We start from the raw sequence: 14,291 nt of genomic DNA, 5'->3' as shown, positions 1-14,291 counted from the left end.
ATAAAAAACCAGACCCAGAGATTTCTTCTGGAAAGGGGTTGATGGGATCAATGGGAAACTTTGCTCTTTTGAGCCTTTTACATTTTATACCCATGGGAAAGTTAAATCGGCGGCAAAGGTCTGCACTGACTGGGGAAGCACTAAAACTGAAATCTCTGGGGACTTTCATTGTCTTTTTAAAAAAGTTGTTTTGTGGAATAACTGTGAGAACAAAAGCAGAAGGTGAATCGTGTCTCTCTTACGCATCCCAGGTGGTACAAAGGGAAGAGTCACATGACTACCGCTGCCTCTTCAGGGTGTGTTTTGTTCCCAAGGACCCCCTGGACCTCCTGAAAGAAGACCCAGTAGCCTTTGAATACCTCTATCTGCAGGTGACCCGGTCTGCCCTTCCTAAAATAACAGTGGTTGTTCTCGAAGGGGGCACATTGGGTTATTTTGAACATGAGCTCAAGGCAATTAAGCAGCTCCCTGGTAGGGATTATCTTTATCTGAGGGAGAGTGGGCCTGATTATCCCTCAGCGTTCCTTTTAATGTTGCTGAGTTGCTATGTTAGGAGATTTGCAATATATTAATGAAATTAAGGCTTAGTCCTCAATGTAGATGATACATTTTCTAATACCATTTAGGATCTTTAGAGTTACAGTTTTTACTGCTAAAAGGGGCATTAGTACTTCAGAGCCTTACTTCAGAAACGATGAAACTGAGTCTTGGAAAGGTCACATAATTTGCCTGGGTTCCCCATTTGGTGGTGGAGCCAAAAATGGGTTCCTTGACCTCCTAGCCCGGTGTTCCACCTGCTCTACTTCCTTAGGTGAGGTTTATTATGTCATTTTTATTCTGATGAAAAAATCATTTGGGAGACATCACCATTTTACAGATGAGATAACTAGGTGTATTGATTGTCCAAAGTCTTATAAAAATGGTGGCAGCAAATAATAACAACAACAGCAGCGGTACTTTATATTTGAATAACACAGCGTCCCTATACCTGCTTTCAAATGCATTATCTAATTTAAACCTCAGAGAAGCCATGTAAGGTAGATGTGACTATCCTCATTTATCAAGGGGAAGTACCAGTGCGCAGATAGTCTTAGTCAAGTAACCAAGGTCACACAGCCCAGAATTGGCAGAGCCAGGTCTCAAAGCTGCCTTTCACCTGAGAGAACAAGGAACACAATCTGTTCTTGTTTCCCAGTTCCTCTGATCTAATCTCTCCTAGAGCTGCAGCGATGTGCTCCAGGAGCGCTTTGCCGTGGAAATGAAATGCAGCTCTGCGCTCCGGCTCGCGGCCCTGCACATCCAGGAGCGGATCTACGCATGTGCCCAGCCACAGAAGATCTCTTTGAAATACATAGAGTGAGTGGCAGGGGACTTCTGTGTCCCGCCAGCAGCAGCTGTGTTGCATTTGTAACTTGGCTGGCCCTGGGCCAGGATGGCCGGATTCACAGAAAGCTGATAGTCACCCACCTACCCATCTGTCTGTTGTCTTCCCATTCATTTCCCTCTCCACCCTGTCCAACCCAGCCTGGCTTCCCCAGATATCAGAACCTGGCTGCTCCCTCTGGGGCAGAAACCAACTCCAGATGGAATGACACAGGATCCCTTTGTAATTTCCCAGTTCCTGGGAGGATGTCTCGGGAAATCAGTTGACAACTTCAGCATAAAGCTCTTCTGAGGGCAGGAATGCCTTGAAGATTCATTTGGTGTGAACCAGTCGTGTTGCCTCAGATTCCTATTAGGGTAGTTTCAAGTCCTGAGGTTCTGATACCTCCTGATTCTCAGCTTAAAATTTCACCTTGCTCTGTGTGGTGTCACCCCGATTTGCTAACCTCTTGCCTGAGCATCAAAATCGGATGGGGAATTATATTTAAAAAAATAAAACAAATCCTTGGCCTTACCCCTGATATACTAGGTCAAATCTCTAGGGAGTGGTACCTGAGAATCTGTATTTTTAATGAGTTTGTTGGGAGGTTTTGAGGCCGTTAGGCTGGCATCATTCTGAAGCATGGCCTCAGGGATTCACAGGTGCTATGTGTTGCCCCATGAGAGTGTGCTATACAGGTGTGATGAGTAATGAGCTCCTAGAATGACCATGGGGTTTAATTCCTGAATGGCTGGTTTTTGTGGAGTGTGTGTGTGTTTGAATCGATGGATGGATGGATAGATAGATAGATAGATAATTACACAAACACACACACACACTCTTCATGTATATACATACACTCCACAAAACCAGCCATATATATCTTCTGCTGAAAAAGAAGCTTATAATTACAGTATTCTTAGATCACTAAGTACTGAATCAAATATAATTATGCTCTTCATTAGAGTCAAGTACACTGTAAAAATGGGCCTCCTTGTCTCCAATGTCTTGTGGCAGGAAGGATTGGGGAATAGAGAACTTTATATCTCCAACTTTGCTACGAAACATGAAAGGAAAAGACATCAAGAAAGCCATCAGCTTCCACATGAAGAGGAACCAGAATTTGCTGGAACCCAGACAGAAGGTAATGTAGCCATGGCCCCTGTCGATCACACAGCTGTCTGTTGTGAAACCTCAGGGAAAGAATTTTCAACATTGACTGCATTTTAGACAAATGAAAACTCTGACTTCAACGGTCTTTTTCATTTTCTTTTTTCCTTACTTAAGCAACTTATTTCTGCTGCCCAGCTACGTTTAAATTATCTACAGATCCTTGGGGAACTCAAGACATATGGTGGGAAAATCTTTAATGCTACTTTAATGGTATGTATTAAAGAACTGTAGGGTCCTACCCTTATAAAGGTTGCAAGAGGTTCTCTGAAGATCAATGTATCTGTTAGCCTAAAATTCCTGAGGACTGGGTCATGGACTAGAATTTGTTTGGGAAACTAAATATTATGCCATTAGGGAGTGTCTATCAAGACATTGCTTAGAGCCAGCCCTCTGACAGATGCTGGGGGAGGCAGAGCTGAATGAGATGTGATTCCCACCCTAAAATGATGGAGCAAGGCACCCAACAAGACAAAGCAAAGCCACAAGAGGCACAGGACCATTGCTGTGGGGTTTGATGACAGAGGCCACCACTGCTAGCTTCAGGTTGAGTGGGGAAGAAGGGGTTAAGGAAAGGCAGGAAGGTTGGATTTGGCCAGATTTCATTACAGAGGAAAGGCGTTTTGAGGGCAGGGTACTGTAAGAAGTTTACCCTGGAGCTTTGGGTATATGAAGGTAAAGAGGAAAAAATGGAAATCACGAAGGAAAGATAAGAATGTTAGACTGACTGCCATGCTGGGGCCCCATTGTTCAGAAGAAGGGAATAAGTAAGGGGTGGAAGGGTGAGAAGGGAAAAGAGAAGCAAAAGAGCCCCCTGCTGTGTTACCCATTCCTCCCCTGGCCTGCTTTTTGGAGCCTAGGCCTAGAGCTATGTGCTTTGCTGCAGTCAGTGATGGGGGGTGTGGCCTAAGGGAACTCTCCCTCACCACTCAGTCAGCCCCAGAACTCTCCAGCACAAAGCCAGACAATTTACCAGTTTTATATATATTTTATAATAGCAAAACTCCTTTCAGTGCATTTGGTGTGCCTCTCAGTCATTTACAGCAGTGATGGGTCAATTTAATCAGACTGCTGAGCTAACAATGTAAATGGAAAAAGAGAATCAGTGTTTTGAGAGAAAGGAAGAGCATCAGATAGTCAGAGGAAGGGAAAAGTAGATTGAGTCTTTGTACAAGTAGAGGACTAAATGGTAGGAAAGAGACTAGATCACAGCAAGGAAACTTGAAAGTACAAGAAAAACTGCCCACTTTTCCCAAGGGCTAAACCTGCCCTCTGCCAACTGTCTAGGTCCCATCCCCAGCTCCTCTTTACCTTTCCTGTCTAAGGAAAGAGCTGGTAGTGGGAGGAGAAACCAACCACGTTGAACTGGCTCAGGGTGCTTGCTGGGCACTGGGGGTTACAAATGTAGATACATGCAGACTCTGTTGTCAGGGACCTTAGCATGGAATATGACTTAAATACAAAAAATTACAGTAAGAAGTCTTACCTCAGTGCTATCAGAGAAGTGCAGAGGATATGGTGTGAAAACAACACAGAGGAAAAGGACTGTTGTGGTTTGAGGAGCAGGTCAGGCTGATGTTTTCTGTAGGCAGTAGGTTTTGATGGAAGCTTTTAAAGAAGGGTCAGGATTTCAGTAGATAGTGATGACAGGCAAGGGATTCCAAGAGGAGGGCACAGCATGAATATAGGTACATAGGTGTGAAACTATATGGTTGTGTTTATGGAACAGGTCAAAGTCCTGTGGTTTGATTCTCTATTGTGAAGTGTATTATGGGAGATAAAGTTATACTTAATTTATCTGTACATGGGGCCCAGGCTACCTAACTTGGTAGTCTAGGGGAGTGGTGGTGAGGACCTGAAATAAGAATCAAGGGGTTTGCAGAGAGAGGTATCATGTCCTACATGTATAATGTATTTTTTCACTAGCTTGTGAATGGAAACTAATTCCCTTTCCCGCCTTCTGCAGTTACAGGATAGAGAATCCTACATTGCCCTTCTAGTTGGAGCCAAGTATGGCATTAGCCACATTATCAACAGCAAACTCAACATCATGTCCACGTTGGCGGAGTTCGCAAACATCAGTCGTGTAGAGCTGACAGAAGAGTCTGAGAAAGTGAGCATGGTCAAAGTGCATCTTCAGAACATCAAGGTAATACATGGGGAAGAGATTTTTGAGTCCAGCTTCTGGAATCTGGGGCTAAATATTCAAGGGTAGTTTATATGAGTTTGGATATTAAGAAAGTCTAATGTCCAACATTTGCTTAAGAGGTGGAATTGTCCATCCTGTCCCACCAAAGGGAAAGTGATGCATTTTCCTGGACAGGTCCTAAAAGGTTTTTTATATAAACTGAGCTGGACCATGTACTTTCCTGATGGGTTCAGAAACTTAGATGGGAGCACCAGAGGGTTTTATTACATGCATGGGACCAGAATGGCTGCCCTGGATTTTGGGTGGCAGCAGTTAAAATGGGTAAATGGCGTGGGGTGCTTCCTGAGCCTCTCTGGAAAGTCCTACAGTTATCCTGCCTTCCTTTGATTTAATCCCAACATGCTCAGGGCTGGTGCTTCATTCTTCTTATCCCCCTCTCCTCCTTCTCTACTCACTCCTGCTTCTTTTCCTTTTCCAGGTCAGGTCTTGAAGGGGCCCCATGGTATGAATGAACAGGGTAGGGTGGTTGGGATAGGGGGACAGGAGACATTGTGGAGATTGGATGGGAGGATCCCACTGTGCATGTGTGAGTGTGTGTGCATGCATGTGTGGTTGTGGGTGTGCACACGTGTGCACACTCATTTCAAGTCTTGTAGATGAGAAAATGGGACACCAGGGGGCCTGCCTGTGGACCGTGGCTGGATTTAGTTGGAATCTCTCACTGGCGCCACATGGCCTTGTTGCCAGTCTTCAGACTATCCCTTAGCCCTTTATAAACATAAGAGCTCTCTTTATTTTCAAAGGTTCTGACTTTGCTGCTGGAATCCAACAGTGCAAAAGACCTAGCCTGCCTGATTGCTGGGTACTACAGGCTATATGTCGACCCAGTTACCTCCGTTTTCCTCTGGCCGGGAAACAAACAACAGGTGCACCGGGTATCCGCTGAAGAAGGTGAGGCGCTGAGGCTTGCCCCAGTAAGGACAGGCCCACTTCACTGCCTTGTAGGTCAGGGCAGCCTAAAAGGAGGTGGTACATTGAATGGAGCTGAGACTCCAAGTGGAAGTAAGCAGTTGATCTTTCCAAAATCCTAAATAGAGAAGCTTTCTTTGTACCTGAGAGTCCCCTAAAGCCAAAGAAGGCTTTGGAAGGTCTCTGATTCCCTGCAGTATTTTCTAAAATCATCTCTAAGATCCACTGCATTTTATCTTTCTTTGCCAGTAAAACAAGATGTCAGTTATTTGTTCAGAAAATACAGCTGACCTAGCTTCTCATCCCATTCTTGGGCACTCTTTTGCATTTTCTTGAATTATAATAAAAATTCTCAACCTCACATGTTTAGAGGAAGGGGGTCCCTGGAGATAGAAGGGAAAATCATATGATGTAAGGAATGAAGTAGGGGAGGCCAGATGAGATGAACATTTTCCCAGGCCAACTCCCAGTTTCTACCAGGCTTTGCTTCAGCACTACTTTTTTTTTTTAATTGGGGTATAGCTGTTTTACAATGTTGTGTTAGCTTCTACCGCGCAGCAAAGTGGAGTTCCCTGTGCTCTACGGCAGGTTCTCATTAGTTATCTATTTTATACATATTAGTTAGTGTGTATATGTCAATCCCAACCTCCCAGTTCATCCCCCCCTTTCCTCCCTTGGTGCTTCAGCACTATTGATGCAGCATTTTCCCAGTGGTTTGCTGGTAAATGTTTAACAACTGTCGCTGCAGGGATAAAACAAAACAGAATTCTAATTTGAAGCAATTGCCTATTTCCATGGCATAAACACTCCCCACTGACTAATTTCAAGCCCCCGATGTGCTGTCACTGAACATGAAGGTGGGGAGAGGTGCTCGGTAGTGCACCATTACATGGCATTTCCTCCATGTGGATAAAATAGGCATAAGTAATCATAGATACTGGATGAGACTAAAGTTAAATAATTAGGAAGTGAAGATTTTGTGTGCTTGTTACCTTTGTCTTTCACACAATTTATGAACAAGGGATGATACTTCTGAATATGGTCAGGGAGACAGTGCCCCGTGGAGTGGTGCTGTTGTGGAGGCCTGCTGGGGGCGCAGGGCAGGCGGCAGTGGTCACAGGAGGCCTCCAGAGCAGGAGGTATTTGAAAGAGGTCATGAAGAACATGGTGGAGTTAACCAGGCAAAGAAGGGAGGAGAGATCCTTTGAAGCAGAGGGGACACAATGGAGGCATGACACGAAGGGTAAGGTCGTGATGTGTGAGAAGCTCCCTGTAGTGGCTGGAGCATGGGAAGGCTGCAGTGGGTGACCAGGCTGCTGAGAAGGGGTGGGGGCTGCACTGTGACAGGGTGACAAAGTTGCTGAGGAGGGGTATGGGCCATCCTGTTAGAGGGTGACCAGGCTGCTGAGGGGATCAGGGCCATCCTGTGAGAGGCCCCAACCTTAGTAGGAGAGCTTAGGTGCTTCCCTGTAGACAAGAGAAACCAAAAGAGGGTTTAAATAGAGTGTATTGTGATCAGAGAGAAGTTTAGAAGGATCACACCTGGAGGCTTATGGTGCATGAGAAATTGGAGACCTGGCTCAATGCCCCCCCAACACTCTCACCATGAATCCCTCCCAAGTACCAGCAGTGGATGACTTTTAACTTTCCTAAAAGCCCTGTGGCACCAGTAGGTCCCTAGGCCAGGCTTCAGAATGGTGCCAGCCTAGCAGCCTCAGAACCTCCAATAAAGTTGCTAAAATACAGATTCCTGGGCCGCACTCCCTAGATATCAGACTCAGTTCATCAGGGCTAGGTCCAGGGATCTATTCTGTTTTGTTTTTTTAAATATGATTCCCTATCTGATTTTGATGCCCAGTCAGGACAACAGAGCTGAGAGTTTTAGGAGGGCCTTAGGAAACCAACTAAATACCCAGATGTTTCCATGGACAGATAGATCTCCTTGGATATGGAGGTAATCCTGTCTCCTTTAGTGGTTGTTCAGATAGATGTGGGAAAGAAGACTTGACACTGTGGGGAGAACATGGAATTTGGAGTCCCATGGACCCTGTGTCAGTCAGTGTAGCATGACCTGGGCCTGCCACCCTTCTGAACCTCAGTCCTCTCATCTGGAAACTGGGAGGGCAGGCAGAGAGGGGGCGGGAGGATACATAAGCATCTGCCTGTCCCCAAATGCTGTTTTGTAACCCTTGGTGTCTCCTGTGTTTCAGGCTACGGATCCAGGGCATGCAGTGACTCCGAGGAGTCCTCTGAAGTGGACTGCGTGTTGGAGCCCCTCTCTGACAGACACCTGCTGAAGCTGGGCCCCTGCAGACCACTTGTAGAAGAGGAGCAGCCTCCTGGGGACAGCTCCATGCCTGAGGTGGCCGAGAAAGGCCCAAGCACCTGCGGGGCCAGCAGCAAAACAGACAGTGCTGAGTCTGAGGCATCGGACTCGGCCAACGCTGAGAGCCGAGGCTGCAGGACCAGTGGCTCAAGCGAGTCCATGGATGCCCTGGAAGAGGATGACCTGGACGCCTGCTCCTCCAGCAGCTCCGGCTTCTTCCACCTGGGCTCAGTAGGCTTCCCAGAGAATCTTGATTCTGACAGCCAAGAGGAGAGAAGCAGGATCGAAACCAGTGGCTTTCTCTGTCTCCTGGACCTGGCTCGGAGAGCCAACCCTGAGTGCCAGAAGACAGAGTTTTCTGAGAGTCCCGCTCCTGAGACCTTCAGCTGGGGTCCGGAACTGAGCGCGGTCAGGCTGGACCCCAGGATGTACGAGGGCAGCCAGATTGACTACTACAACCTGTGCACCAATGTCTCCCCCGCCAGCCACCTGAGTGACAGCTCGGACAGCACAGCTTCCCGGCAGGGTCGGGGCCTGGCAGCCTGGGCCCAGCAGGGAGGGCCTGAGGCCCAGCCCAGCTCCACGCTGCAAGCGCTGGCCCTGTGCCTGCCGCTGGCCTTGGAGGATGGCAGTTCGGATGAGGAATACTATGATGCAGCTGACAAGCTCACACCCCCAGATGCCTTCTCAGGTGAGCCCTCCCTCGCAGGTCTGTGGACTGTGCAGGCAGCTCCTCAGTACCCACCGGGGTCAGGGGCCAAGCTTGATGGGAAAACAGGTAGGTAGAGCACGGTCCTTGTTCTCTTTTGAGGTGGGCCAGCTGGGCTCAGTGGATCACATTACGGGCATCCCGACTTCAAGTAAGGGCTACAAGGGAGGTTCAGAGAACTGTGGGCAGGCAGAGATGGGTGGCATTAATTCAACAGTGGGAATCGGGGAAGGCTTCCCAGAAGAGGCAGCAAATGGGCCAGGCGTTGTAAGATGGACAGAATTTACACAGAAAGAAAAGGGTTTGACAGCCCAGCAGAGGGAAGCAGCTGTGCCATTGTTGACCCCAAAGCTTTAAATGAGGCCTTGAAACAAAAAGAACCTAACTGACAGGCTGTTGGTGGCCCTGAAGGGACCCGGACATAAGGCAGGGGGATCATGTTTCTTTCCGGATCCTCATCCCTTCCTCCACAAAGGGTGTGGGGTGTCTTTCCACACAGAATGACTTCCTAAGCTGACCAGAGATCCTTGCGGGACATTTACACACACACACACACACACACACACACACTCTCACTCTGAACTCTGAAGAAAAAAATTGGAAAATAGCACACAGACATTAGGGGTGACCTACTAAGAGCTGGGGAAGCTGCAGCCCTTTTCTTTGTTCCAGCCCTTTCCTGTTGCGCCCTGCCCTCTAGTGGTTTCCCGTTGCTCGTGGGAGAAAGGCCAGCTTCTTAGCAGCCCCTGCAAGGCTTCTTCAGGCCCTCTGTGACATGGCCTCTGCCTGTTTGTCTCCTTCCCCCTGAGCCCTCTCCATGCATTCCTGCCACACAGACCTCCTTGCCATTCTTTAAAAGTGCCCAGTTCTTTTCTACTTCCAGCCTTTGCACATGCTGCTCTTTCCACCTGAAACATTCCTCACCCTGATCTTTGCTTGCTGATGCCCATCCATCTATCAGGCCTCAAATTCACTTCCTCTGGGAATATTAACCAGACTGCCAGGACTAGGGCAGGTCTCCCCATCCCTGTCACACACCCTGGGTGCTTCCTGCGTGGCACTTAGCACTGCCTGTAGTTGCATATTTATTTGTGTGATTTTTGTATTGATGTTTCTCTCCTTCACTAAACCGAAAACTCCTTTGAGTGGGAACTGTGCGTTTCACACTCATCTCTGTGTCCTGGCACATAGTGCCTGGCGGTTGCTGCTAAATGGATAAATGAATGCACTCTCCACCATCTACCCTGACTTCGTTGACCGACCTAGAAACCTATGGCCAGATTGTGCCCTGCTTCCCACAGAACCCAGCCAACTGCCATCCATGCCCCCAGCCTTGCCCTTCTGGCTCAGCCATTATGCTAGAGGCAAGATGGGTGTGAGACAGACCATCAGTCAAGGCCTTCCTTTATGGGAGTCCAGTCAGGGATATAAGGTCCACACTGGACACTCCCTCTTTTACAGAGAGCCAGTGAGGTGCTGGGGAGACAGCCCAGACCTGGGACTCCTGAGCCTGGGGGTCTGGTCTGGCCCCTGACTCAGTGTGGGAGCCTCTCCCTTTTTAGGCTTCAGAAACACCCTTGGTCAGTGGCTGTTGGTGGCCTAGAGCGGCAATTCCAAAACGTGGCTGGAATTCCAAAACATCGAAATCACCCAAGGGACCTGTTTAAAATACTGTATATTCCTAGATCCCAGCCTCAGAGATTCTGATTTAGGAGGTCTGAGGAGCAGCCTAGGATTTGATGAAGTTTTTAATAAAGTTCAGCCAGGGTGCAAAACACTGGTCTGAGTCTAAGAGCCCTCTGATTCTCAGGTGCTAGCCTGTGATCTTAATTCCTTCTGGCTGATTCCCAGGAGTTCTTCACAAAAGTGCATCTCCTTGCAGAAAGATCCATCCTGGTATTTGCAAGACCCCTCATGCCCATGACTGAGAGTCACAGCCACTTTTTGTCGAAAGAAAGCTCGCTTGGGACCCTCACCCATGTAGTGACAATCATAACAATGACAGCACTGGCTCCCTTTAGTGCACACCCATTAGGCACAGGCCTTGTGCCAGGAGCTTGATACGTACTAAGTCATCTAACCAGCATGGCAGTGCTGATCGACACCACTGGTACTGACTGACTTGGGTTAATGTAAGCACAGAGAGAAAGTGTTGAAAGGATGTAAGATAGCTTAGAGAATTGCCAGCAGAGGTGAAGACCTGGTTCAGACACAAGCAGCAACCAGATCGGGGGTGGGGTAGCAGGATTCTTCATTGTACTGTCAGGATACTGTGGCTGCGAAGAACGGGCTCTACTGGTTTTTTTTTTGTGTGTTTTTTTTTTTTAATCAATGTGTTTGAGTTTGACATTTTAGGAAATTTTGTGACTGACTTTCTAGGTCACAAATCTGACCACTTGGCTGATGTGGATAGGGCCCCTTCATTAATAGTTCCAGCAGACTGTAACTGGGGAGATGTCATTCCCCAAAAGGAAGCTGGGATACTGTGACCAAAAGATAAGGCAGTGGATCTTGGGCAACCAAGAACCAAAAAAGGTCTACCACGGTGATCATCCCCATCTTTCAGAAGAGGAAATTGAGGAGCTCAGGATTTAACATGCCCATGGTTACACAGCCCAGCCAGGATTTGAACCCAGGCAATCCTGAGTCCTGAGCCCAAGATCTACAAGTCTCTTTGTTTTTGTGCTTTTCATGTTCTTTTTTCTTTCTTGGTTCTCAGGGCTCAGAGCTGCTTCTGCTGCAGAAACCAGTGCCACAAGCTCACAGAATAAGGCCAGCACTTGCAGCCCTGAGGACAGCCTGAATCCTGAGCCAGGGGGAAGAGAGCCAAGCAGAAGGGGAGGGGTGAAAAAGTATGCCAAGACCCTGAGCAAAAGAAGGTCTTTCCTAAAGACCGACTACACCTGTCAGGTCTCATTTCCCCTAAAGCCATCAGCCTCCCTGGAGAGCGTGGACGACGTGTGCTACTATGACCGGGAGCCCTACCTGGTCCTCAGTGCACCCTCCCCAACCGTGTCCTGTCTGCAAGACGTGCAGGGTGAGCCTGGCCTCCTGGAGACCAAGGCCCTGGGGCTGCTGGCTCCCCTGAGGGAGACCAAGAGCAAAAACCCAGCCTCCCGGGCCATGGAGATGGAGCCTGAGACCATGGAAACCAAGTCGGTCATCGACTCTCGAGTGTTTTCTATTTCTGCCATTCGCCTCCGGATTGACCCCAGCCATAAAGAGAATTCTGGGATTGCCCCTCTGACCGCCAGTGTTGCCAGTTCCCCAGCAAACACTCCTCACAGTCCCAACTCAGGCTTATCTGGCCCAGATACGGCTCAGGTAGAGCTTCCCCAGACCTCATCTCCATTTCAAGACTCGGATGGCAGTGCCCCCCGAGAACTTGCCATGGAGCTTGGGGACAGCACCTCCTCCCTCTCCAGTGCTGACTTGAACCCAGACAGAGTCTGCCTGACCATCAGCCCAGGGCCACATAATCTCTCTGAAGGAGACACACTAGAGCTGGAAGGAGTCCAGATAGAAAGAGGACTGGGATCTCTGTTTACAAATCATATGCAAGAAACTGCCCCCCAGGACACAGGGTCTCTGTTGTCTCCTGGAGACAGGCCTAGAAGTGGTGAATGTGGAATAAATTCAGAAGAGAAGATGGCTTCTTTCCCTACGAAGGAGGAGCAGCAAGGACAACTATCTTTGGAACATGACAGAGAAGTTACAAACAAAAATGGCACCAACTTATTTCATGATGAATCTGAGAAGGATCCAGGTGACCCCAAGGGTGACGTGTTGAATGCTGTTCAACAGACTGTTGGTGTCAGTGCTCCATCTGGTGGCATGGTAGCCTCCCTCTCCTTGGAGGCTCCTGTAACAAGGACTGAACAGACCCCACCACATTCCCCCAGAGACCCCCAAGGACAAAGCAGAGAAACCCCAGGCCAAGCCTGCCAGGCCCAAGAACAAAAACTATTGGCAGAGCTGGATTTAGACCTGGGTTTCTTGCTTAGGGACCAGACCATTTCATCAGCTTTCCCTCTGGAGGAGGTCAAGGCAGAGCCACCTAACCATGTGATAGGGGAAGATACCACCCCTAGGGACACTCCTCAGCAGGTCTGTTTGAATCCAGGGCCTTCTCTGCCAGAGCCACTACCGTGTTCCCAAGAGGAGCCCCACTTAGAAGGTTCAAATCATTGTTCACTGCCAGGAAGCAAAGACAAAAGCCCTAGCATGTGCCTTCCTAATGAGAAGTCTTTCCTGTGCTTTGCCCCAGAAAGCTATCCTAAAGTTTCTGCCAGTCTCAGGACGGCCACATCTTCGGGGTTTGCAGGCGTGAATGAGACTGTGGCCCCTAGAACTGGGATGGAGCAGTGCAGCTGCCAGTTCTCCTATGCCACGTGCTTCCGTGGCCTGCAGCCAGAGACGGAGGAGGAAGACAGGGGCCTGGAAGCACACCTCACAGCCCCCCTCACCTCACCACCCTCTGCAGGAGGCCAGCTGGCCCTGCCCTGGAGGCCTGCCCGGGTCCACAGCTGCAGCACTGAGCCCCTGTCGAGGAACAGCCACATCTGGCCAGAGTACTGCGCCAGGGCTCTGAGACAGCTGAAAGCTGCCCCTGCAAGCACCCCCGAGGGCTTCATCCAACTCACGGAGAGCTTGCTGGAATTACAGAACATTTTAGAAGCTTCCTGGGGAAATGGGAACACGCACCCTCCCGAGAGGTGCACCTGGCACTTTTCTGAAAGCCGGAGCCGCCTCTGCATGGGCTCCCAAAAGCTCCTGTTGAGCTGTCAGCACGTGATCAGAATGGACCAGTCCCCCGAGGAGATGCAGGGTGCTGTGCGCGACACCTTCCAGCACCTGGTCCAGCTGGCCGGCCTGTGCTTCCAGTTCACAGCCTGCAGCCACTGCTCCACCCGACACAGAGAGGCAGCGGGGAACCTGAGGGATGTGGTGTACACCTACCACCAGTTTGTGGAGGCCGCTAAGCTCACCTGTGAGAGAGGCTACCATGACCTGAGTGTGAAACTCTTGGCCCGTCAGTGTACGGCCCTCACAGCTGCTGTATTCTGTTTGACCCAGAAGTTCTGGTTCTCCACTGCCCTGTGAGCGGGCCAGTTGGCCAGACCCCCTGCCCTGCCCTGGACACTTCCCTGAGCAGCTCCTACCATTCCTCTGCCCACCCCTCTCAAATGTTTATTATTTAGAGTGTTCAAATAAACTGCTGCTTAATCTTTGCCTGAATCATACAGAGTGATGACAAGTTTGGGCCAAAAGCATCCGCTCATATATGTTCAACAAACATTCACTGGCTTATTCATAAAGATGAGTAAGACAAGCCTCTGCCCCAGGCCAGGATGCTCACAGCCCCTCTGGGTGGGTACAGATAAGCAGATTGCCATCAGTAATGTGTGTACCCTAGGAGGAGCATACCCTGCGAGTGTGGAAGCAAGAAGCCACAAACTGTCCCAAGAAGGCAGGGATGAGGGAGGAAGGTGGAGCCACTGAAAAATTGTCTTGACTTCTCACATCACACTGATTTGGCAATAACCTCTGCAAATAGGAGTGAATACTTGGGATATTTGATAGATTCCACCTTCACAAGTTTTGG

At 49.0% G+C, this 14,291-nt stretch overlaps 1 protein-coding gene across 2 annotated transcripts in view; it reads left to right on the top strand.

Annotated features, from left to right (window-relative positions):
- Positions 1 to 14,018, top strand: part of FRMPD1 (FERM and PDZ domain containing 1) — an 83,980-nt gene extending 69,962 nt beyond the window's left edge. Inside the window, exons 9-16 of one of the 2 annotated variants that reach the window (XM_060299958.1) lie at positions 252 to 371; positions 1,220 to 1,356; positions 2,381 to 2,507; positions 2,651 to 2,746; positions 4,500 to 4,682; positions 5,486 to 5,633; positions 7,862 to 8,668; positions 11,406 to 14,018. In XM_060299958.1, the coding sequence (XP_060155941.1) occupies positions 252 to 371; positions 1,220 to 1,356; positions 2,381 to 2,507; positions 2,651 to 2,746; positions 4,500 to 4,682; positions 5,486 to 5,633; positions 7,862 to 8,668; positions 11,406 to 13,789 (4,002 nt within the window). In that variant the 3' untranslated portion in view covers positions 13,790 to 14,018. The remainder of the gene's footprint in view (positions 1 to 251; positions 372 to 1,219; positions 1,357 to 2,380; positions 2,508 to 2,650; positions 2,747 to 4,499; positions 4,683 to 5,485; positions 5,634 to 7,861; positions 8,669 to 11,405) is intronic. The other variant, XM_060299957.1, reaches the window with a different exon arrangement.
- Positions 14,019 to 14,291: the final 273 nt, after the last annotated feature.

This window comes from Globicephala melas, chromosome 6, assembly GCF_963455315.2.
Source record: "Globicephala melas chromosome 6, mGloMel1.2, whole genome shotgun sequence".
In the NCBI taxonomy this organism is placed as follows: domain Eukaryota; kingdom Metazoa; phylum Chordata; class Mammalia; order Artiodactyla; family Delphinidae; genus Globicephala; species Globicephala melas.
The sequence above is the reverse complement of the archived record's forward strand: the minus strand, read 5'-3'. Positions and strand labels throughout refer to the sequence as shown.